The sequence below is a fragment of the Amblyomma americanum genome, chromosome 2, assembly GCF_052857255.1.
Source record: "Amblyomma americanum isolate KBUSLIRL-KWMA chromosome 2, ASM5285725v1, whole genome shotgun sequence".
Classification (NCBI taxonomy): domain Eukaryota; kingdom Metazoa; phylum Arthropoda; class Arachnida; order Ixodida; family Ixodidae; genus Amblyomma; species Amblyomma americanum.
In genome coordinates, this window is record NC_135498.1 from 217,459,331 (window position 1) to 217,484,378 (window position 25,048).

Sequence of the window (25,048 nt, forward strand, 5' to 3'; positions counted from 1 at the left end):
CAAGGCCTACAACCGGAGTTCGGCCAACTCACAACATTGGTAAGGTTCATGATGTACACCACGGCTAGCTAGACAAGTCAGCAATGCCACGCTGTTCGTCCTTCACACATCTTGGTCGCCACCATCACTTCACGGTGAGAGGTTCGAGGACGTCGAAGACTGGTTGGCCAGCTTTGACCGTGTGGCAGGCTTTTAACTAGTGGGACGGCAAGCGCAAATTATGGAACACCTACTTCGCACTACAGTACTCAGCCAAGATGTGGTTTAAGAACCACTAATCTTCCTTCACTAACTGGGAGGTTATTCGCCGAGAGCTCTTAGCCACGTTCAACACCAACGAAAGTAAGGAGAAGGCTGAAATCTACTTGCAGTCGAGGTCGCAGCAGCCGTACGAGAGCGTTGCCATGTTCATCAAGGACATGACGCGACTCTTCAGTCGCACTGACTCTGGTATGCCCGAGGCCAAGAAGGCACACCAATTAATGTGCGGCGCAAAGCAGCAATTGTTTGCCGGACTGGTACGTGACCTGCCAAGAATGCTGGCCGACTTTGCCAAGGAGGCAACAGGCATAAAGCTTGTGAGGAGCCTTGTGCACGAAGAACTCGAGAAACTTCGCTTATAAGCTCCACAGGCAAGCTTCGCTGCCGTAAGGGACGAAGTCCGGGATGAAATCTGGCAAGTGGTTCAGCCGCCACCGGCTGCGCAGCCGGTGCCCTACGTGATGACCTACAGTGAAGCACTACGAAGTCGTCCTGGGCCAGTGATGCAAGCGTTTTCCCCCGTCACTCCTGGGCCTCTCTGCGGTACCCAATTGCAGCTGTATCCGCCGTACCGTAGGAGTCTCGGTCCGCCATAAGCAAAGCGCACATTTGGCATACGCCAAACAAAAGGCCGCTCTGCTACCACTGCGGGAAACCCGGCCACATCCTCCGCCATTGCCCCTACTGCAGAATGGGCTTAAGGGAGTTTTCACCTGATGCACCTCAACCGCATTACGGAGAACGGCCGTGGGATATTGAGCAGTACCTGTCCCAAAATGTGCAGCCATTGACCTCACAGCGACGCCAGTCCCGGCCGCCATTCCCCAGGCAGTTTTCTTCGCCCACCTGCCCGTCGTCTTCTGGCCAGTTCAGAGGTACATCCCCACATCTGGAAAACTGAAGATGGTGTCCTCCGGGGTAAGGTCGCCGCTATTGGACCGACTCAAGAGCCTCCACCCGACGAGCTGCTTCTACGATCCGACCGACGACTACTTGACCTCACAACCTCAACGACAGCAACACGCTGTGACCTACTGGTTTATGCCGAAATTTACGATTCACTGCGACGATCCGACCGACAACGACCTGACCTGACGACCTCAACGACGACGACGTGCTGTGACCGACTGGTGTCTGCCGAAATCCTAGTAGCTGCTGATAACCGCGATGCGACCACTTTTGTGGATATCGGTGCTGATTTTTCTGTAATGAGCTGTCGTTTAGCCACGGTCCTTGGAAAGGTTCTGAACACTTAGTCTGGACTGGAGATCTACACCACTGGCGGCCATGTGGTTACCCCAATTGGCATGTGCACGTCGCGCATACAGATCTGCGGTGCTACTTTCCCTGGTCGCTTTGCTGTGCTGCCTGAGTGCTCCAAAGACCTGATACTCAGTTTGGATTTTCTGCGGGAGTACGGTGCTGTCGTCAACCTTCAGGAGCTGGTCATGTCATTTTCCACTCAACTTCCTGTTTACAACGATCCCGAGACACGCAGGACTAAGTTACACATCTGTGACGACCACGTACTGATCTCGTCAAGAGCCAGTTTGTTACCGTAGATTGCGATAACAGCGCCGGAACTCTTGGCATCGCTGAAACCAACATGTCGCTGTTCCTTGGTCAGCAAGTCTTTGTTGCTAGCGGAATTGTTGAACTGAACAATGGTCGAACTATTGGTGACCAATTTTGGCTGTGAACCTCAATGTTTGCCTGGCAGAACAGTTATTACGTATTTCGAAGAACTCAGCGAATTCGCGGGACAACACGATTTGTCCGAAGCCTCGGCATCAGTGGAGGCACCGACCACTCCCATAAAAACTGACGTGAACCCGAACCTCCCGTCTAATCAGAAACGCTGCCTTGAAAGCGTTATCCAGTCTTTCTGTGACAGCTTCGCCTCGACCTCTAAGGTTAGGCAGACACCGCTCACAAAGCACCGAATTATAGTCGACGCCAACCAGCGGCCGTTATGTCAGTCTCCTTACCGGATCTCTTCAAAGGAGCGTGATGCCATTCGCCGCCAAGTTCAAGAAATGCTCCAGAACGACGTGATACAGCTGTCGACGAGCCCGTGGGCGTCGCCTGTTGTTCTAGTAGCAAAGAAAGATGGAACCCTATGGTTCTGCGTTGATTACAGGCGTTTAAACAGTCACCAAAAAATATATTTATCCTCTGCTGCACATCGATGACTCCCTGGACAGGCTGCGCCACGCCACGTACTTCCAATCACTAGATTTACACAGTGGCTAATGGCAAATTGAGGTGGACGAACGCGACCGGGAAAAGACTGCCTTTATTACACCGGACGGTCTGTACAAATTCCGGGTGCTCCCTTTCGGCCTATGCTTGGCCCCTGCAACCTTCCAGCGGATGATGGACACCATTCTTGCTGAACTGAAATGGCAGTTCTGTCTCGTGTACTTGAATGACGTTGTCATCTTCTCTGACGTGTTCGATGAGCACCTGAGACGCCTGCGTTCTGTGTTTGAAGCAGTTCGGTCGGCTGGACTTTCCCTGAAGCCCGAAAAGTGTCATTTCGCTTTCGAAGAGTTGAGGTCTTTGGGCAACATCGTATGCACTAGAGGGGTTAGCCCAGACCCCCAATAAGACAGCCACCGTGGCTGCTTTTCCTGTGCCCACTGAAAACCTAAGTGTGCGCCGCTTTCTGGGTCTCTGCGCCTATTATTGATGTTTTGTGCAGAACTTCTCCCAGATTGCTGAGCCCCTCACCCGACTCACGAAAGATTCCGAACCGTCGTTCTGGGGCCTGGAGCAACAGGAGGTCTTTGAAGACCTCCGAACTCGTCTCCAAAGTACGCCCATGCTTGGACACTTCGACGAGTCAGCCAACACTGAACTGCACACCGACGCCAGTAACATCGGCCTTGGTGCGGTCCTTGTGCAGTAGCAGGATGGTCTCAGAACGTGTAATTGCATACGCGATCTGAGGCTAACTGTCATGATCTGAGGCGGAACTATTCCACCACCGAAAAAGAATTCCTGTGGGCAGTGACCAAATTTCACCCGTACTTATATGGCCGCCCTCTCCGGGTCGTCAGCGACCACCACTGGCTGTGTTGGCTGGCGAACCTCAAAGATCCCTCGGGATGGCTTGCACGCTGCAGCCTTCGGCTTCTGGAATTCGATGTCACCATCGTCTCTAAGTCTGGTAGGCAGCACAGTGATGCCAGCTGTTTGTCTCGTGCTCCTATTGAGGACCCCCAAGCTGACCGCAAAGACAATTCTGTTTTTCTTGGCATCATCTCCACGTCCATTCTCATTCAACATCAAAGCGACAACAGTGAACTACGGCCCCTCATTGAGTACCTGGAAGGAAGCGCTCAATCTCCCCTGCTAATCTTCTCGTGGAGACTGTAGTCGTTCTGTTTTTGCGACGGCGTTCTGTACAAGAAAAACTACAGCCTGACAGAAGCTGTCTATCTACTCGGCGTGCCTACGGCCCTTCGCGCGTGCCATAATGACCCAACTTCTGGTCACCTGGGTTTTTGCCGAACTTTTCCACAAATACAGCAAAAATACTACTGGCCCAAGGTTGCTGCAGTTGTGAAGTGTTACGTAAAAACTTGCCATGAGTTTCAGCGTCGCAAGACGCTGCCGACTAAGCCAGCCGGCCTACTGCAGCCTATTTGTAGAGTGGAGAGCTGGGCGAGTCGGTACATGTCGGTACATGGGCGAGTCGGTACAAACACATTTGTGTTTTGTCCCACGCTTGGGCAAACTGGCCGCTTGTCTTAACACCCGGCTCAGAGAACATGAAAGGTCGCTTTCCACAAATGGCGGGGCAAATTTGCCTAAACATTGCAGGAAGCACAAATGCACTCCGGCCTTCAAGAAAACTACAATTTTTGGATGTGGTGAAACTAAGAGTCAACATGAAATTCTAGAGGCATACCATATCGTTAAACAATCAGATCGATGTGTAACTGACACGACGGTTAGTCTATTCGATAAAGAAGTTAGATTCGATAAAGAAGTTGAACTCCTTAACGTAACGTGTTGCACAATGATTGCGGTCCTGATGGTTGTCTGTGATGCTGCAATCTACCTTTTCTTGTAAATCTGTCATGTGTGCGCAAGCGTGGTTTGATACTGAAGGGTACAAATGTGATCGTTTCTGAAAGTCGATAGTCCAGCGTCGTCCTGTGTTCCTGTTCTGTGTCTCCGTCCTTTGCGCTGGTTTCCTTTCTGCAGCCTATTGATCCGCCTCAGGTCCCCTTCCCTCAAGTCGGCACGGACTTACTAGGCCCATTTCCGGAGTCTTCGCTGGGTAACCGCTGCATTGTTGTCGCCACCGACTACCTCAGCCGATACTGTGAGACTAAATCTCTTCCCCATGGTGCCACTGATGAAATTCCAAACTTTTTCATTCGAAACATTCTGCTTCGTCACAGTGCACCCACCATCGTTTTAACTGACAGGGGAACAGCGTTCACCTCGGCCCTTACGCAGGAGGTTATGCACCTGAGCGGCACCAGTCACCGCAAAACAACTACTTACCACCCTCAAACGAACGGCCTCACCGAACGGCTCACCAAGACGATCGCCGACATGATTTCTATGTATGTCGACGTGGGCCTATAATACTGCGGTCCAGAAAACGACACGCTTGACTCCATTTCATTTAGTACATCGTCACAAAACCACAACCATGCTGTATGCAATGCTGCTTCCAGCTAGCACTACCTCCTCTGTTATGGATGTTGCCCAATACGTTCGCTACGCTGAGGCCTCCCGCCAACTTGCTCGACAGCGCATCCGGCACCAGCAAGTCTATGACGCTTGGTGCTATAACCTCCGCCACCGAGATGTGCGTTACCAGCGCGGCGAACAAGTCGGGGTGTGGAACCCAATCCGCATGCGAGGGTGCTCTGAGAAGTTTCTACGCCGATACTTTGGCATCTACGAGGTGCTCCACTAGCTCAGTGAAGTTACCTACAAAGTTCTCTCCCAGGGAACAGTTCGCTCTCCTAGACGGCCGACCTACAAAATTGTCCACGTCGCTCGGATGAAGCTGTACCACGTCCGCTAATGCCTCGTGCGTGTCTATACCGCATGCCAGACACATGCGACTGTCCTGCCTCCCATTGCTGCCGCACCGAGTCCATGTCTTTCAGAGGGGGGGAGTAATGCCACACCGTACCATGGCTAAACTGTATTACCTGGCACTTGGTAAGCCTTGAGCTGTCTAGGGGCTAGATGTTTTGTCGTCTTCCTCTCTCGAGCTGCCTACTGCCTTGCACATGCCCAGCAACTTCTTGCTCGTTCAAGTAAACCTGCCCTGCTTACGTCAACCGTTTCTTGGTGACAATATTTCAGCAGTGTATGTTATAAACTACCCTTTTTTGTAATTATCAACTTTTGATTCTTTGTGAAGGTACTTCAAATAAAATGTAAAACAAACCGTGGCAGCCCCTGAGCTGTGAACAGGCACTGAAAATACCCTAACTACATGCAAGCGGCATTCCTTCGCCGCCAGACTGAGCATTGCCATCTTGGTCTTATTTTGTTTGTGAATTGTTCTGATTTTTTTTTCTGCCTTTGGCAGTGTGGTCGTGGCATAGTCGAAGTGTGGCTCTCTTGTGATCGGTGGATGATTTCTAAATGAGTTTCTTGCCTTGTGCGGTTGCTCATCCCAGCAGCATCTTGGGAATCACTAATCGGATTTCCTTCAGGCTTTTTTGTTCCGTACCTGAATAAATTTCTGAGGGTATAACAAGCCCGTTTGTTCAAAATATTGTGTCTGAGATTTGTGATAAATTGTAGAAATTTTGGTTAATGCTAGTCTAATCAATTGCACTAATTTTAGTGCTGTGCTAAAATTTTTCAGCAAGGAAATTTTGATAACTTTTCCTGTCTTGGTCTAAGGTACCTACTGAGGACTCACTGTAAATAATTTCACTGTGTCAACACTTTTTTCAAACTCTACAGTCCTGGGATAAAGAACTTATGTGAACCATTTTGGCATACTCCTGTAACTTGAGAGCCAGCATGCAGCCTATCCTCATATCTGAAGTAACAAAAATGTACATTGACGTAACAGAAAAGAAAAAAGAACAGCAGCCCTGGTGTTCTCACACAGGCTTTTCCACCTCTGGTCCAAACAAAGCAATCTACACTTCGGAGTGCTGATCCCTGAGCTGGCCTTATCAAGCTTCATCTTTGGTTAAAGGTGCAAAAACAGACACAACACAAGGCAGAAAGACGGGAAGGCAGGCTTATCAAAAGGCTTGGAAGGCAGTGAGTTTTGTGGCCAGAAAGGGGCAGTGTTTAGGAGAGGAGAGACTGTTTTGTTTTAGTGCACTTATAGTGGCCATTCTCCGCATTTAGCCAGTGGCTCACCTGCCTCAAGAGGCAGCTCTATTAAGCGTGAGAGTGAGTTTAAAGAGGAGTGCATGTGGGTGGGCCAGGGAGGCCGACCTTCTTGCGATGAGAAGAGGTCGCAACCCAACCCCCGATGGCAGCACCTGCTATAGAAAGGCAGTGGCGCCAGGAGTGGTAGGAAGACTACCAGAGAATGACCAATTCTGCATATGGGGATAATATTAACCCATTGTCGCTATGCGGACAACTGCATTCGTGAGCACTGGACCTGAACACCGGAACCAAAGGGAATACTGAACTGCTAGCGCACCTAATTTGCATTTGGCCTAACTACGCAAATCGACCATCATTTTTTTTTCCTCCCAGGCTGGAGACTGCCTTCCTGGAGATCACTCAAGGCTACTACCTGAACGAGTGCAAGCGGGTCAAGGCCCACAAGGACTTTGTCAACAAGAACACGCACCAGGTGAGGCTGGGCCTGCTGCATAGTTTTGCTGCGGGTGTTTGCTCCCCCTTGTGTCTCCCCGTTATATTACGAGCCACTATGAGCCTATTTCATACCTGCCTAGTCTACTGAATTTCGAGCAACCCTCCCGATTGTACGAACACGCTCTTCCAAAAGTTTTCTTCGATACTATTGGAAATTATTTGTTTCTGGAACAAAAAAAAAAGAAAGAAACATGGTTTTTATCTGCGCGAAGCCGTCATGCCCTGCAGCTACCACAGTCGCTGGCAAATTTTTCCAGCTTGAAAAATTCGGGCTTATTTGGGCTTTTATGATGAGCTGCCAGCTTTCCTGAGTGCAGGTTTGTGACTAATTTTTCAAAATAAACAGTGAATTTCTGGTGTACACTGTGTAGGAGCTACCATGATAAATTTTCTCTTGGTTGAATGCATTTCTGCGAGCTTTTATGGCTTGTTTCGAAGCTGTTCGCCCTCATGATAATTGGGATGTGTAGCAGGAAAATAAAAGTTAGGCAGTGCAGTTCCAACTCTGAGGGCATAGTGGGCGCCCAAAACTGGCAGCATCCTCACATTAGGTAGGAGGAACGATGTGGTATTTGGCCTGCGATATCACCTTCATTGCTGAAGGTGACCGGCATGGTTATACGCATACACCCTTTGGGGAACCATTTTCATGAACGGCCACCTTGAGTGGCCATTCATGAGCTAAAGAGTGCTCATACATCAAAAGCACTGTTTCGGAGCTCTCAACTCATGCACCTGTTGGCATCTGGCTGTTGCAGCAACTGCTCATTCGGCACCAGTTCAAGATAGCGTTTCTGCATGAACTGAAGCAGGATCCAGGCATTGCCATCCGGTAAGTAAGCTTACCTCCGCTCACTTTTTTCGTCTTTGTTCATTTCAAATGCATTGGCAAACCGTATTTACAAGATTGTAAGTCAACCTACTTTTTTAAATTTGAAAATCCCAAGTGGGGGTCAACTTACAGTCGAAACCAAAGCATAGTGCCTAAATTAAGGTGAGACATACGAAATATTGGGGATGCTACAGTGTGGTTGCAATTTTGTTTGCTCCATGGCTCTACCCAGTTTCACTCGTTCGCTACCATATGAACTTTGAAGATGATAGCATTCCTTGCATGTAAGATGGCATATATTTGTGCGTGTTGGCTTCGAATAAATCAGTTGTGAGTGGCACTCCATCCTGTCTTACTACCTTGTGTTGTATCTGTTTTTCGCGCCTGTAACCAAAGATGTACAGTTAACAACTTTCCCAGCAAGACGTTCTTTTAAGGTCAAAAGCACGGGGGAATATCCACAGAAGAAACTGGATTGCAACAGCGTCAGCTGTGGCATTCGACATGAAACTTCCTGGCACCATCTGGTTAACTTAGAATGGCCATTCCACATATCAATACATGAGGGAAAGAATGAGTTTTTGAAACCATCTAGTCGTGTTTTATAAGACTGTATTGTGGCACTGTGATTTAAACGCGCACTGTGTATAAGGGTGTATGAATATAGGGTGCTTTGTTTATTTCGATTTGATTCCTAGTTATTTGAAAAAACAATTTCAACCGGTTTTTCTCTCGTCGTGTCTCTAGCAGTTCCAGGTCGCAAGATTTCAAAATGTCTGTTGCAGGATCTGTTCTCCAATAACGCAAACAAACAAAACGCACTGCGGTTCTCTGAATTTTTTCTAGTCTATCTCGCAAATACACTTGGTGAGGGCTCCAAACGGATGCGGCATACTCCAAAACCGGCAAATAAACGTCTTGTATGCAGATAGCTTCAAATTGTTTGGTGCAATTTTCTCAATATACCGCAGTTCTCTCTAGGCTTTGGAGCTAACCTCCTCCACATGGGTGCGCCAGCACAGATCATGACGAATGATTTCTCTTTAGTACTTGAAGCTAGGCACATTCAACAAGCAGTTTTCACCAATTTTATAGTCAAAGGAAAGCGCGTTTTTTTTTTTTTTCTTGTGATATGAGCAAATGTCAACTTCGAGTAGTTTATTTCCATTCCCCATTTTACGCGCCAGTCATGTAAACCTTGCAGGCATTGGTTGATTTTAATTTGATCTGTTGTATCTGTAACGCTGGGGTAAATTACGGTTTCGTCAGCATTTTTACAGGTGGTTCGAGAACACAAGGAATATCATTTATATAAATCAAAAGCAATAACGGCCCCAACGCTGACCCTTGTGGAACTCCAGACAAAACTTCTAGTGAACTAGACATGCAGTTTCCAATATGGACAGATTGTACACGACCACTAAAAGTGTCTGAAGCAATACCTGCATTCTTAAGTTTAAAAAGCAATAGACTATGTGGAACCTTATCAGATGTCTTGGCAAAATCTATGCAGACGACGTCAGTTTGTTCGCGGGCATTCAAAGCTAGATAGAAATCCTGAACAGTTTAAATGAGCTGTGAAACAGTGGACAAACCACTTTGGAATCCATGCCGTGATGGATAAAAGAAGTTGTTCGCCTTGAGGAAATGAATGATATGCTTTGCTACCGCATGCTTCATAACCTTGCAAATCACAGAAGTGAGCGATATCAGATGATAGTTGCTAACTTGACTTGGACTGCCGAATTTAAAAACAGGAATCACAACAGCTCTGTGCCAGTACAGTGCAAAAGTGCATGCAGAAATACTACATATAAATGATACGTCGGAATCCTCCTTGATAGCGACTATGAACTACATGCAACACGAGGCAACTTCATAAACTAAACACAAACACATTACTGCACAACTGAGCTAAATACATGTTAAAGGGCAGCCTCGGAGCAATCGTTACTGCGTCATTACGCCCAAGAAATGACGCTGCTTGTCACTTAACAATAAAGAAGGCGTGCTGACGCAATTTTCTTTAAGCTTTACGATTTCCCCAGCCCCAACAATTTCCCTAGTGGTCTTTTCTGCACACCTGCACAGAACTGTCTGTGGTGGAGCTAACACTGTAAGAGTTGTGATGGTGGCGAGTTTCATTAGGCGTGGGTCTTAAGTATGTAACATGCTGTGTAAGGTGCAAACAAAAATTGCATCAGCTAAGCTGTTGCTGAACACGAAAATTGAGCGAAAACCTGTCCCCACAGTGTCATTCCCAGTTCCCACATGCCAGCCTTCCACGGGGGAACGACAATGAGCGTGCAGGAGGATTTTGAAGCACCGATACGAAGACATGCCGGGATGACGGATACCACGACTGTAGCTAATTTATTGCAAAAGCTTCTGTCAGGGTGTTACTTACTGCAACATCCGTCCCCTCTCTTTCGCACTCGGCAGTTCGGCGCTTAAAGAGATACTGCATTAAATTGCGACTTTCTGTAAAATCCCCGAAATTAGATTCAGAAGTTGTGATTATCTAAAGCTTCAGTTTGTATTTCATTTTTTCTTGAAGGGTTGGCGTTATGTCATACGTTTTGTGCGCGCAGGCCATTTGTCGCCCGCCCAGGCGGGAGATGTGCGGGACGTTGCGCGTCTCGCGGCAGCCTGCTCCCTTCGCACCGTGCTGACATCAGTTCAGCTGTCGCGGCTGTAAGTTCAGAGTTGGCAGCATGGAAACATGAAACAGATTGACAGTTACAGCCTGGGAAGTGATAGTGGTAGTAGTGATTATATCATTCAGATATCAAAATGACCATGGACTAGAGATACGGCGACAACCCCGCAGCCTCATCCATCGACGACGAGCAAAACGAGTCTCCAGGATGACATTTTTGCACTGGCGCGCTCCCCGTAGTGGTAGCTGTTCATATTGTAATCCAATTTGATATCACCCAGACAAGTTTTCCTGAATTAAGTATTAAAACATTTCCTTTGCCGAAGGCAAATCAGGGCATCACCTTAATTAATTGCTCCAGCCACACAAAAATAACAGCCGTGGTGCCGTGATGGGGCAGGAAGGGGGATTTGAAATAAGACGTATACATTACATAGGCAGCGCGAATAGCAGAGTGAGTGCTCGACATATGAAAGCAGCCAACTTAATTGCATCGGTGTAATCAAAAAGTATGCAGCACACAGTTTTTGTGACTGAAGCACTGTTACTACGCTGCCAGACTTGCTTGCGTAACTCTCATGAACGGGATCTGGCGCGTGATTCTCGTGGCATTGGCGTGTTAGTAAATTGTCAACGCTGTTACTTTCTAATGCTCTCGGCATGAGCAAAGAAGTTCTCCCTAAATTTTCTTGTATTTGTGCATGCTCGCATGAAAGCACTATTACGCGATATATTTATTTTCTACCCATTCAAACATACTCATTTATTGCTTGCGAGCGGCTTGTTCGTTGAATGTACTGCAAATTCGACATGAGGGAGACGAGTGAGTTTATAATATTGCCACGTGCCTAGCGCCGCGCGACAGCCTTGTTTGGTGCCGACGACGACGAAGCGGTTGTTGTGGGCACGAGCGGCGCGCGCTGGTGCTTGACTCTGTGACTCTGTGATCGGAACGGCAAGCCGACCTTATTCTCTGGTCCTCGGCAACGTGTACCTTCCCTGTGACTTCAGTCGTGACACTGGTGGAGGTGCCATCGATGATCCCTTCTCCTGCGGACGATCCTATGCGGCCGCCTCTCGTGACCACTCCTGTTCATCGTACCAGCCGACGGCTCCGAGGCTTGCCCCCCGAGGCTTTCGCTCTTGACGAAGAGACCCTAGCTGTAGCAACGACACCGCCCGCCCGTACCATGACTGTCCCTTCCACCCCTTCGTCCTGTCTCATCCTTCAGACCCCACGCACCCCTAAACCATTTCACGGTGAGCAGTTTGAAGACGCCGAGGACTGGCTAGCTCACTTTGAAAGGGTCGCGACATTTAACGGCTGGGACGACGCTGCGAAAATGCGGAACGTCTACTTCAGCCTTGAAGACGCTGCTCGGACATGGTTCGAGAACCGCGAGGCCACATTCTCTACGTGGCCGGCCTTCCGAAGCCAGCTCCTCGGTACGTACGTTAACAGTGACCGCCGAGAGAATGCCGAGCGTGCCCTAACCTCTCGAGTTCAGCGTCAGAACGAAGGGGTCGCAATGTACGTTGAAGACGTCATGTGCCTTTGCCATCGCGCCGACCCGTCCATGAGTGAGGAGAAAAAGGTGCGGCACCTGATGCACGGCGTCAAAGAACAGCTCTTTTCCGGCCTCGTGCGGAACCCGCCCACCACAGTCACGGCGTTTCTGGCTGAAGCTGTGACCATGGAGAAACTGCTACAGCAGCGATGCAGCCAGTACGGTCGGCCGCTGAATTCCATCTCCACACTACCGCCGTCTGACCGAACAGACTACAATCCCGGGGAAGATATGAGCTCCCTTCGCGACCTCATTCGCACCGTGGTTCACGAGGAGCTCCAGCAACTTCATGGATCATTTACTCCTGGTGCAGCTTCCCTGGCCAGCATCATCCGTGAGGAGGTCCAGAACGCACTCACGCCACCGACAAGTACAGTCGTTCCACCACCACCCCCGGGCCCCACCCAGCGGATGACTTATGCTGATGTCACACGCCGCCCAGCCCTGCTACCTACCTCTTCGCCTTACACGCAACCTCAGGTCGCTGTGCACGCTGCGGAACCGCTGCCCCTTTGGGCAGATCGGCGCCAGGCGCCCCGGAAGACTGATCTCTGGCGCGCTCCAGATAACCGCCCTCTCTGCTACCACTGCTGCGAAGCAGGTCACCTCTACCGGCAGTGCCCTTATCGTCAGATGGGCCTTAGAGGATTTTCCCCCGACAGCCCCCGTCCACGGCCTGGTCAGCGGCCTCAGGACATCGCCGAGTACGTCACCCGCCAGCGTAGTCTGCCACATTCTCCTCGTCGCGAGTCGCGCTCGCCTTCACCTCGTCGCTCTTCGCCTTCTGGGCCATGGTATACCGCTGGACGCCATGGTTCCTCGAGCCCTCATCGGGAAAACTAGCTCCGGCGACCTTTGGGGGCGAGGTCGCTGCACACCGATTTGCCGTAAAGCTTCCACAGCCGCACCGCTCGATTCGCCCCGACGTCGAACGCCGAATTCCTGTCCAGTTTTCGCCGCACAGACCAGATCGCCCCGACGTCGTCCGCATCGCCGACCAGTTATCACCGCCGTGTCGCTTAAATTGTCCCGACGCCGACCACCCAACCGCCGTCCAGCTTCCGCCGCCACACCGCTCACTTCACTCCGAACCGACGTCGACAGGCCCTGGTCTTGGCCGGGTCTCCCTGGACATCCCTATTATCGTCGACACGAAGGAGGTCAGCGCTTTAGTTGATACGGGAGCCGATTATTCTATCCTTAGCGGGCGGCTTATAAGGACACTGAAAAAGGTGGTGACGCCATGGAACGGACCAGACATACGGATGGCAGGCGGACATGTGGTTGCACCACTGGGTATGTGTACAGCCCGGGTTACGGTGCGAGGCTGCACATTTGTTGCGACTTTTCTTGTTCTACGCGAATGCTCTCGTGATGTTATTCTTGGCATCGACTTCCTTCGTGAGCACGGTGCCACTATAGATCTACCGAACCGCTTGGTGACGTTTTCCGCCAAACTGGCCACTGAAAGGCATGAGTACCGCGGGTCCCACTCCACGCTACGAGTCGCCGATGATAGCCTCACAGTGCCACCACGTGCCAGCATCCTCGCCAGAGTTACTTGTGAGGAGCCACATGACGGCCTCCGGGTTGTTGAGCCTAATGTCTCCCTCTCACTCGCCTTGAGAGTTTCTGTGGCAAGAGGTCTTTGTTTCCTTCGTGGAAGAGAGACGGAGGTGCTTGTCACCAATTTCTCCAATGAACATCGACATCTGTTCCGTGGCACTGTCATCGCTTACGTCGACCATCTGCACGAAGTCACCGAATGTTTTGCTTCAGAGGAAGCTACGCCTAGCACTGAACCGGATGATGCCGTACACGCTGTCGACATCAATTCTAGCCTTTCCTCCGTTGAAAAGAGGCAACTCCAAGATCTATTGCTGGAGTTTCGTGTGTGCTTCACTTCTTCATCTAAAGTGCAGCAAACGTCGGTCATTAAACACCGGATTATCACGCATGAAGGCACTCGACCCATCCATCAGCAGCCCTATCGTGTGTCTCCTCGGGAGAGAGACGCTATCCAACAGCAAGTCAAGGAGATGCTCGCCGATGGCGTCATTCAACCTTCAAGCAGCCCATGGTCGTCGCCTGTAGTCCTCGTTAAAAAGAAAGACGGAACACTTCGTTTCTGCGTTGACTATCGGAAACTTAACAGTATGACAAAGAAGGACGTCTATCCGCTGCCACGGATTGACGACTCTCTCGACCGACTTCGCCGAGCCAAGTACTTCCCCTCCATTGACCTCAGGAGTGGTTATTGGCAAATTGAAGTTGATGAGAGGTTGAGAGGGACCGTGAAAAAACTGCCTTCGTAACACCAGATGGGCTCTATGAATTCCGCGTCCTCCCATTCAGGCTCTGCTGTGCTCCTGCCACCTTCCAGCGGATGATGGACACTGTGCTCACAGGTCTTAAGTGGCAGACATGCCTTTTTTATCTCGACGACGTGATAATTTTTTCACCGATGTTCACAGAACACCTGCGCCGCCTGAGAACTGTTCTCGAAGCTGTCCGGTCTGCCAACCTTTCTCTCAAGCCTCAAAAGTGCCACTTCGGGTTCACCGAATTGAAGTTTCTTGGGCACATCGTGAGTGCTGATGGCATCCGAGCTGACCCTGAGAAACTTGCTGCCGTTGCTGCCTTTCCCGTCCCCGCCCACAAAAAAGCAGTCCGACGGTTTTTGGGGCTGTGCTCCTATTATCGTCGCTTTATCAAACACTTTGCACAGATGGCCAGCCCTCTGACTCTCCTAACTCGAGATGACGCATCATTTTTCTGGGGCGCCGAGCTGCAGATGGCTTTCGACGAGTTACGACGCCGGCTCCAGTCACCCCCGATCCTGGCACATTTCGACGATGATGCCGACACAGAGTTACACACGGATGCGAGCAACGTCGGCCTTGGTGCCGTTCTAGTTCAGCACCAAGACGGGGTCGAGAAAGTAATTGCCTACGCCAGCCGTGCACTTTCCCGTGCTGAGTGTAACTATTCCACCACTGAAAAAGAATGTTTGGCGGTAGTATGGGCCGCTGCCAAGTTCCGCCCGTACCTTTATGGCCGACCGTTTCGTGTCATCACTGACCATCACTCCTTGTGTTGGCTGAAAAACTTAAAGGATCCTTGTGGCCGCTTAGCACGTTGGGCATTGCGCCTGCAGGAGTTCGATTTCGATGTTATTTATAAGTCTGGCCGGAAGCACACCGATGCTGATAGCCTGTCCCGCGCGCCCGGCGGCCCTCCTTCGTCAGATGCCACCGACGACGATAGCTTCCTCGGAGCAGTCACTACGTCCGATCTCGCCTCCAAACAGCGTGCCGACGACGAGCTGTGACTGATTATTGACCATCTTGAAGGTGGGCATCCTACAATACCTTGGTATCTTGCTCGGGGGTTGTCGTCGTATTGCCTCCGCAATGGGGTGCTTTATAAGAAGAATTCTACGTCGAGTGCGAAAACATACCTGCTAGTCATACCGGCTGATCTAAGGCACGAAATCCTCCTGGCCTGCCACGACGAACCAACTTCAGCGCATCTTGGCTTTACACGCACCCTAAACCGAGTCCGGCAGAACTATTACTGGCCACATCTTTCTCCGAGCATTAGACGTTACGTACAGACTTGTCGACAATGCCAGCGGCGAAAAAAACCCACGCTCAAGCCATCCGGTATGTTACAATCTATTGAACCACCCCTCACACCCTTCGAGCAAGTGGGCATGGACCTTTTAGGCCCATTTCCTTTATCCTCGAACGGACACAAGTGGATCGTAGTCACCACAGACTACTTAACACGCTACGCCGAAACGAAGGCCCTTGCCCGAGGTACTGCCGGCGAAGTTGCTCGATTCTTTATGAATGACATCGTGCTCAGACACGGTGCACCGTCGACCATCATTACTGACCGAGGAAAGGCGTTTACAGCTCGGCTACTGCGGGACACCTTAACTCTCAGCCATACCGAGCATCGCACAACAACAGCGTATCACCCTCAGACAAATGGATTAACGGAACGACTAAACAAAACTTTGGTGGACATAATCTCAATGTACATCGACGTCGACCATAAAACGTGGGACGAGATCCTGCCGTATGTCACCTTCGCCTACAATACGGCGCCGCAGGAAACCACGAAGTTTACGCCGTTCCGTCTCGTATATGGCAGAGAGGCCCGCACGATGTTGGACGCGATGCTCCCGTGCAGGGAAGAAGCGGTCGAACCCGATGCCGCCCATTTCGCAGAACAGGCCGAGCAAGCCCGTCAGCTGGCCCGCCTGCACATCAAGGAGCAGCATGCCACCGACGCTCGCCACTATAACCTCCGGCACAGGGAAGTCCACTACGAACCAGGGGACCAGTGTGGGTGTGGACCCCCGTGCGCCATAAAGGCTTGAGCGAGAAACTACTCCACCGCTATTTCGGACCCTATAAAGTCCTGCGCCGCTTAAACAACGTTAATTACGAAGTCATTCCAGATGGAACTGTGACCGTCAGTGTTCGACGCCAGCGGCCTGAAATTGTGCATGTGGTGCGCTTAAAGCCATACTTTTCGCGCTACTGAGCGCTTCCTGCAAGTGAAACCTTGCGTTATTGTACAGTTCACCTCATTTTTTTTTTCTTCCTCTCACCTTGTCATCGGGACAATGTTTTCTCTCACGGGGGGGAATAATGCCACGTGCCTAGCGCCGCGCGACAGCCTTGTTTGGTGCCGACGACGACGAAGCGGTTGTTGTGGGCACGAGCGGCGCGCTGGTGCTTGACTCTGTGACTCTGTGATCGGAACGGCAAGCCGACCTTATTCTCTGGTCCTCGGCAACGTGTACCTTCCCTGTGACGTCAGTCGTGACAATATGTACTTCTGTTCCTCTTCGCATCCGAGATGACTATCTGTCTGAGGTTGTTTGAAACAGGGAAAAAACTAGAATAAGTGAAAATATCTCCGAACTGTCTCTTGACATGGAAAATGCACATGTAACAAATTCTGCTGCGTTTTTGGCTTTCCTTTATAATTACGTGCACTAACCTTTGCTACAGAGCGTACATTTTTTGTAGTAAACTCCGTGCTCTTTATAAGTGACTTGTAATTTTGATGTGGTTTAGGTCCCCTTTTCGCTTATCGACCGCCATTACAGCTATATGGGGACAACAACAACCGCTCCCTCCTGCCTGACTCTAAGTCTTCAATAGCGTCTCCCTCACAAATATACGGGACTTTATGTACAGAAATGAGTCAGGTTTGAGGCACTGTCATTTCAGTAATGTGGATTCGGAACAGAGAAAGATTCATATCTTAGTCGCTGTTGATTGAATTTCCGCAATAAAAATTCGGACCCAGAAGGTTTGTCGCGAAGGCTAGCTGCGCCACATTAATCCATTGTAGCAACATTGCATAGTAGGCGCTTGTCCGTACCTCCTTTCCTGGTCCTTCGTTTTAGTCGCGCTGTTTCGTTCCTTACGATGAATCCATTCCTCAGAGCTTAGCATCCTATGGGAAGGCATGACATGGCGTGTCTCTTCCCCCGCCGCACTACTGTTACACCCTCTAGCCGAATAGTGCTTTGGCACCCCGACCCTTTGGTCGTCTGGCAGCCGCGTGGATCAAATTTGACCTCAGAGGACACAAACGACAACACTCACAGCGTGTCTCCTACATGGTGACGGTGGTGCGTAGCGTCCATGCAGCTGCTGCAGGCACATGCTGTGACTCCGAAGTGGCCAGGCCGGCCGTGCACGGAGGCAGGGAGACATCACATCTTTCAAGGAGCAGTTGTTCGGTGCGCCGCTGCCAGTTCAAGGAAAAAATGAGGGAAAAAGGGCTTTCGCTGGCTTCGTGCAAAAAATGATGTGGTTTCAGTCGTCTTAGGAACTCCAGCTTTCAATCCAGCAGAAAATCAGACCACCTAAAATTTAATGCAGTACCCCTTTAAGACTTGTGCAATGGCATGTCAAGAGCACTCCGGAGGGGGTCCGAACATCCAGTGTAGGTGAGCTCCTTAAAACACCTTTTCGCTGTTATAGGTGTCCAACAGCTGGTCGGCCATCTTGTTTTCATCAAGTGTGGTATGTGGGAAAGCCCATTTCCGTAATTTTGCATGACATCCAAGCCTGGCAACGTCCGTTTATGACCGGCCCACACATTAAACAACACTGAAGAAAGTGAAGCAGGCAACTTTGAACTGTTTTCCTAACGTTTTAAACTCGGATCTCCTGATAATTTTCCCAATATTTTGGTTTTGCTATGGTCAGCTTTATGAAAGCCAGCAATATTTGGTCACTGCAGAATTTTTGGAAATTCTAGAAAATCTATTTCTTGAATGGAATATGAACCCCTGCTAGCAGTGTTTCTTGTGCCTAACATTGCACATATAATGCTTGATGGTGAGGTACCATGATTGTGCTGAAGCATCAGAGTGCGGGGAACAATCAACTCCAGAGCTTTTGCGATGCGGCAGTCCTTCTCTGCATCATCGGTATACCATTTAAAATATGGTGATGATGGGCATTTAGAATATGTTGACAGGAGGGTTCCTGCTATCTCGTCACTACTTTCCAACGTGCATGGCCTGGCCCCATTGTCAAACTTTGGCATTCGCCAATAAGAGTTGTTCTTTGCTGCTCCCCAGCTGGCCTCTTCGTTTTTTCTCTGGGGTTTTGGAATTGTAGTCGCACGTTCTGGCTCAAGTTCCTTGCTACTGAGCAGTGCCTTGAGCATCACCCGAGTGTTGCTGTTCTTTGCTCAAGGGTCAAAGGAGCAACCTGCATGGCCCTTTAAGAAAGATGTTCCTCATAAGCCGTACATTTTGGTTGCGTCGTCAGCGTAGTGGTTTTGGAACTCATATGGAGTCCAGCTGCATAATTGGAATGTGCAGCCTCTCCTGTGTTGGAGCTTGTAGATTTGGTTTGTGATCTTTTGCAGGCACTTCGTCGAAATTGCTAATATCTTTTTTTTTTAGGTTTTTTCATGGAGCTAGTGTCTTCAGGACAAATTTGTTTTCTTACTAAATTCTGTTTTATTGCATAGCCACTACAAGCAGGCGTACGTAGACCTGCTGGAACTGAAGACCACTGATGCCAACATTCTTGAGGTCAAGACTGTCGCTGGAATCCTTAACTACAAGGTGAGATGTCGCCATTTTGCTATGGTCTATATAGACTGCACAGCATGTGACCGTTGCGGTTAAACTTGCTGTCGCTTCCATTTCTTGCTGATTCCTCTAGTACTTTACTCCAATCAGTTTGTGTGTGCTAAAGTGTACAAGTCATGGAAAGCACACACATTGAGGTTGATTTTTTTTTTGTGCCTTGTTTGTTTAGCTGATGTGTCGATAGAATGACATCTATTACAGTCTGCAGTCTTCACATTTTTACATGAATGGCTCTTCTGCAAATTTTTTTCACAGCAAGGAATTCCATGAACAGTGTGAGCTGGGGTTGAATGTTTCATGTGTCTGGTCACTGAGGCTTATCTGGGCGTACACTTGCAAATAATACTGGCTCTGAGAATGACGCTGCAGTGGCTCAGTGATTATGGTGCTCAGCTGTTGACCCGAAAGACGAAACCACATAGAACCAAAACTGGCTGTGTGCGAGTTGTGCAGTTTTGTGATAGCTCGGGTCTGAAAGTGCTCAAATGACACGGCCTGTCCGTGAGTATGCAAGCACATATTGGTCAGTGTGGGCTTGAATTTGTGTGATAATGGCTTTCAGTGAGTCTAAGTTAGAATCTGAGCAAAGGAATGTCTGGGCAATGCGCCACTGCCAGGGCGGGCAGTTTGCTCACCACAATCCGGTGGGCAGGTTGTGACGGTGTCACGAAGTCACGTGATCTAGGTGGCCACTTGGGTGGCAGGTTGCTTACAACCCAGTAAGCAGAGGGACCTCACAGACAACGGCTAAGTGGCGGAATATAACATCTAATGCTAGCGCACTGAATACAGTGTCAAGTACCACTTGGTACTTGACACACCTTCCGACGGCTTCAAGTTTTTGCGCGAACATTTAGAATCAAAATCTCTCGCATGCTGTGTTTTCAGCGGAAGATTTGCTAATTCTTTCCAGCAACCCAGGTCATGCTGTGCTGTGCTGTCATGGAAGGAATGGGTTAATGCACTGGCTCATTGCAGCTGCTTCTTGCTGCCATTTATGGTTTCTTTCTCGAGGCTGCTCGTTCATGACACTACAGTTTGTGCTGATCGAAGCTTTTCTGCCTGTGCTGTGCAGCTGTGCCAGCTGGCATTCATGCAGAACATTCCGCTAGACGCCATCCATCAGTTCCGGCGGCATGTGGACCTCTTCAAGGATCGGGTGGGCAACCCCCGCCTCGCCTTCGAGCACAGCGCCTGGATGTCTAAGCAGTGCGTGCCTCTGGATGAATTTGCTAACATGCTGGTCAGGTAGAGCCCAGCCCTGCAATGCATTGCAGAAATCCCAGGCTGTGTACGTCCTAGCGGTGCTGTCATTCGTCCACCAAGGAAGTGCTGTGCAGCGTAGGCCTTGCCTTGACTTCCGTTTGACTCAAAATGCCAATTCAGCTGGAGGAACGAGACTGCCTTTGAGGCACCCCACAGAGAAACATTTATGCCTGCATGTAACTAAGCAGACGAAAAGCACTGTTTGAAACAAGTGCATCTCTGGTGCATAAGTGGGAGCACAGCCTGCCAGTTTTGGGCCAAAATGGAAACCTGCACAAATATTGTGTGCACTTAGGGGCCGTACTGTTTTGATCGATATTGCATGAGATAATCACCTCAGTTGTGCTACAGTAGTGCCATCTTGGGGAACAGGAAGAAAATGTGGTTCAAAGTTTGACACGTCAATCACGCCACCTAGAATACTTCTAGTGATGTTTTCTGAGGTGAAGCCATATGTTTAGGCAACTATTAGCCAGCCAGATACCCAATTGTAATGTAACAATATATTGTAATGTTATGGAGCGACAAAGGCACACTATCTTGTATTTACTTGCGCACCAGTTGATGCATTGCGCAGGGTGGCTCCTAACTTCAGGAAACAGAAAAATAATGAAAAAATGTTAGAATGCCATGTCAACCAATGCAAGCTCCGAGCTGCAAATATCTAGCAAATGTGACAGGAGTTTCAGGGACATAAAACTGTCAAGTTGCCGTGCAAATTTTCTAATGGCTCTGCATATAAGCTACTGAGAATGGTCACTGACATTTGGGAGGCATGAGCCTCCAAGCGGTGGAATGCATAGAATAAGTTTGTTTTTATGATGAGGCTTCTAAAGCACCAGTTTGAATGCAACAACATTATGGCCCTCTTTCACCAAAGTCGCTGTAAGCCGTTCCAGCAGTGTCCCTAGTGCGAGGGTGAGGTGCAGAACGAGTCTGTTGCGTTCAGTGCAGCTGTCGTGTTTGACCTTGCATTTGTGACAGGTGCCCTCGAACCCTCAATTACAGTCGACGACCGAAAATTTGGACGCCTGATTTTTCGGACATGCTTGATTATTCGGACTTTTTCGCGGCACTGCGACATGGCCCATAGAGCCAATGTATAAGAGTGCCTGAAATTTCAGACGCACCGCAACTAACTGCTCGATTTTTCAGACCTCGTTCGCGCTCGCCGCCAATACTCCAGCCGCCATATAATGTGTACAGTGGAACGTCATCACTTCAAACTGCAGGAGAGATGAAAACTTGATCAAATAAAACGAAATTCAAGCTTAAAGGGACTATGCAATAAATTAATTGAGATTACGTAAAACAGACGAGAGATAGGCATTCGATCACTCGTCACCCCAGTGCAAGAATTTTTGAGCTAGCATCAATAACAGCGAAGATATAGACGATTAAAAATTGCACTCCTCCTCTCCCCCCTCAACTCGTGCACGAGGAGCACCAGAAAAAAATAAAGAGAACAGCTCTGGGACTGGGCCCCGCCCATGAATACATCATCCGCTGACGTTTATTTTGCAACTTCCGGTTGTCGCTCCTAGCCCCCCAGAAGCAGCGTCGGCGGCGTGGCGGCATCTCTCCGGTCTCTTCTCCTTGCTGGATTGCGGCGCGCGTCAGGTTTCTTTGCTTGTCATCTGTGGTAATTAGCAGTAATAAACCCGGACCTCGAGGTGCAACTGCTCGCTTTTACGGCCGCGATGGGCATCGAGCCCTATGCGTACGTACGAAGAGCCGTGCGAGTGGCTCCGGAACTCCCGACAGGAGGCGGCAGAGGAGGAAAATTGAAACCATATGCGCGAAGGCAATGCCCTGGCTCGCGCTTGCCCGAGGCTCGCACGGCGGCACGAGCAGACGATTTTCACGGCTACCGGAAGTGTGCCCGTGACGTCGTGGCAGCCGTGGCTCCAGCGAATGAGAGTGTGTGGTGGCCTGGCGACGTCATGGTACAGTGACATCTTTGTTCCACGATTTTAGTTCCAAAATCGGTCACTACGAGTACACCAATCGGCCCGCGAATTTTGAAAAACACGGTTTTTAAAAGTTCATAATAAATTGCTGGCTCAGTTCTGAAGACTCATACTTGGTGTGAATGCTTCTTAGCATCATTTCTAAGCATTGAAAACATTTACAAGTGACTTTTTATTTGTTGCATAGTCCCTTTAAAGGCGGCTTCTTGCGATATTGAAATTCTGCACGAGTCGGCTCATTGCGCCCGCGTGGTTTCGAATTCGTACGGTTCTTGAACATCTCCACCGCACAGACTTTTTTAAAAGCAGTCAGAGTTCGCGGAACTCACCTATGCCGAGTCTTTCGTTTCGAAGCGTGTGGGAGGCATACGGCTTCACGGAGACGGCGAGCGCGGGAGGGAATGGTGGTGCATTTTAAAGCGAGGTCAGCGTACCCGCAACAAAACGCGCCACAACCGTGACTTTTCTATCTTAAAACCTTAAATAACTGGCGTTTCGATGACAGGCAAGGCGCCCCTCATTATACGCAAGCCACCGCAGAGTGCACATCGCCAAATATGATGCCAATTTTGGCTCTAGTCGCTGGCCTAATGACCGGAGGCCAATGCCGACAGAGCGCTTGCCTCGGCCGTTTCTCGGTCCTTATTGTTTCACCATCTTCGCGTTCTCGTTCTGGGCCCATCGTATTGCGGGTGCAATGCAGTTCCCGCAGCGGCGTGTTCGCTTTCCCGTTTAGATTTTGTCCGAACCCATGCGTTCATCGGCGACATGCCGAGGGCAGCACAGCCAGGCCGAGCTCATGAAAGCGGTCGCCGCCCGTCGTCTGTGAGCGTGTCGCGTGGCGAAATTTTCCCATTAGGAGTTTTAGAATGTGTGCAATGCAACTGACCTCTTCCTCCAGGATAATGGCAATAAGTTCGTGATTTTTTCGGTGAAATTTGATTTTCCGGACTGCCTGATTTTTCGGTCTTTGTTCCGGTTCCTAGAGGGTCCGAAAAATCGGTCGTTGACTGTATTGAAGAGGTTGCAACAGTCCAGAGGCTAAGGCGACAACGGGAAGTGCAAGATGCCAGGAGTCAAGCAGCTGAAGCAAAAAAAAATGTGATGGCCGAATTACATTTGAGTAAGTATGGTAATTCACTTTAGGCGAGAAGCAAGAAAAGTGTGCAGGCTGGATGCAGCCAGATTACATAGTTAGCCATTTCTGAGACACTTACAGTGATGCAAAAGCAGTGTGGTTGTGTTCTCTGTGCTCGGAGTTGAGAAGGCCTGGGACAAATTTGGCGAGCTCTTCATCCGGGGGTCACTGGTGTCCTTTGTTGGTGCCAACACTAAACTTCCTGGGGCTTTGACTAGACCAATTTGAAATGCCATTTGTGCAGGTTCAGCCACTTTGGGGACCTGTTCGAGGAAGCGGTGGGCTTTGGGCTGACGGCGATCCAGACGCAGCACCCAGGCTTCTATTTCCAGCAGGCGGCCAACCATGCCCTGGCACGCAAGGAGCAGGCCGCTCGGCTGTGCAGGGTCAGTAGCCCTTCTCAACCTAAAAGCATTGGTAGCAGGCTGTCCAAAGCAAGAAGTAATGCGCAGAGTTAAAGTGCCAGTAATGCGTGCACACCACTGCCAAGGAGTTGGCCCTGCCTAGAGCCGGCATCTGTGAGAAAGAGCACCATGCCTTTCATGGCCATGTGTGCTGTTGTGTTTGTGCAACTGCATTGTTTAATTTTTTTAGCGAAAGCTACATTGGCCACGAACTCTCAGTTTCGCCGTGGTCACATTCCCACCGGGGTCGCACCGCACCATTTGACCAACCACGTGACCAACCACGTGACTGGTCACGTGGACCAACTGCGTGACGAACCACGTGACAACTAGCCAGAAAACCAAACTAACCTGGACTTGCAGTCAAGATTAATCAAGGCTAGCCAAGCTATGCCTTAGCTTTCGCTACGTATATCCTGGCATAGTCGAGCTAAGCCACTGCCAATTCTTTTCCTCTGGGCTGTTAATGAGCAAGAGGGAGGAGGGTGTAGTAGTAATTATGTGGGTTCTTTTTTGAGACACGGCAGGAGTTTCTAAACGAGAAGTGGTTGTTTTGTGGTATCTGAGGGTTGTGCATATTGTTTCGGTTATTTTGCATATGTCCTCGAGGGGTTACTTGTTAAAGGGGTAACAAGAATGGCAGTTTTCAGAAAAGGCATGCTATATGAGCATAGTACATTCAATAAAACCTCATTAATTCGGGCTTTTAATGCACCGGGGATAATGTCTTAAGTGTTTGGAGGCTTGAATTAACTAATGGCCCCCCAAAACTGCCAAAAATCTGTCGTAGTAAAACCTAGGCAGCAGTCATCTGCTTTTAAGATGAAAAGTGTACAGTGCTTTATTGCACGCACAGTTTCATTCCACAGGAAGAACTACAGTGAGGGGAAAACATGTCATAGATCGAATGGCGAGACACCTTTTGGTGAGAAAATGAAACGACCAGTGTCGCATCAGGCAGTGTTCGAAACTGCG

At 49.6% G+C, this 25,048-nt stretch overlaps 1 protein-coding gene across 2 annotated transcripts in view; it reads left to right on the forward strand.

Annotated features, from left to right (window-relative positions):
* Positions 1–25,048, forward strand: part of gry (trafficking protein particle complex subunit 11 gry) — a 374,318-nt gene that overhangs the window by 57,404 nt on the left and 291,866 nt on the right. For both annotated transcript variants that reach the window (XM_077655723.1, XM_077655724.1), the window contains exons 5-9: positions 6,973–7,072; positions 7,854–7,927; positions 19,172–19,268; positions 20,371–20,504; positions 23,914–24,055. In XM_077655723.1, the coding sequence (XP_077511849.1) occupies positions 6,973–7,072; positions 7,854–7,927; positions 19,172–19,268; positions 20,371–20,504; positions 23,914–24,055 (547 nt within the window). The remainder of the gene's footprint in view (positions 1–6,972; positions 7,073–7,853; positions 7,928–19,171; positions 19,269–20,370; positions 20,505–23,913; positions 24,056–25,048) is intronic.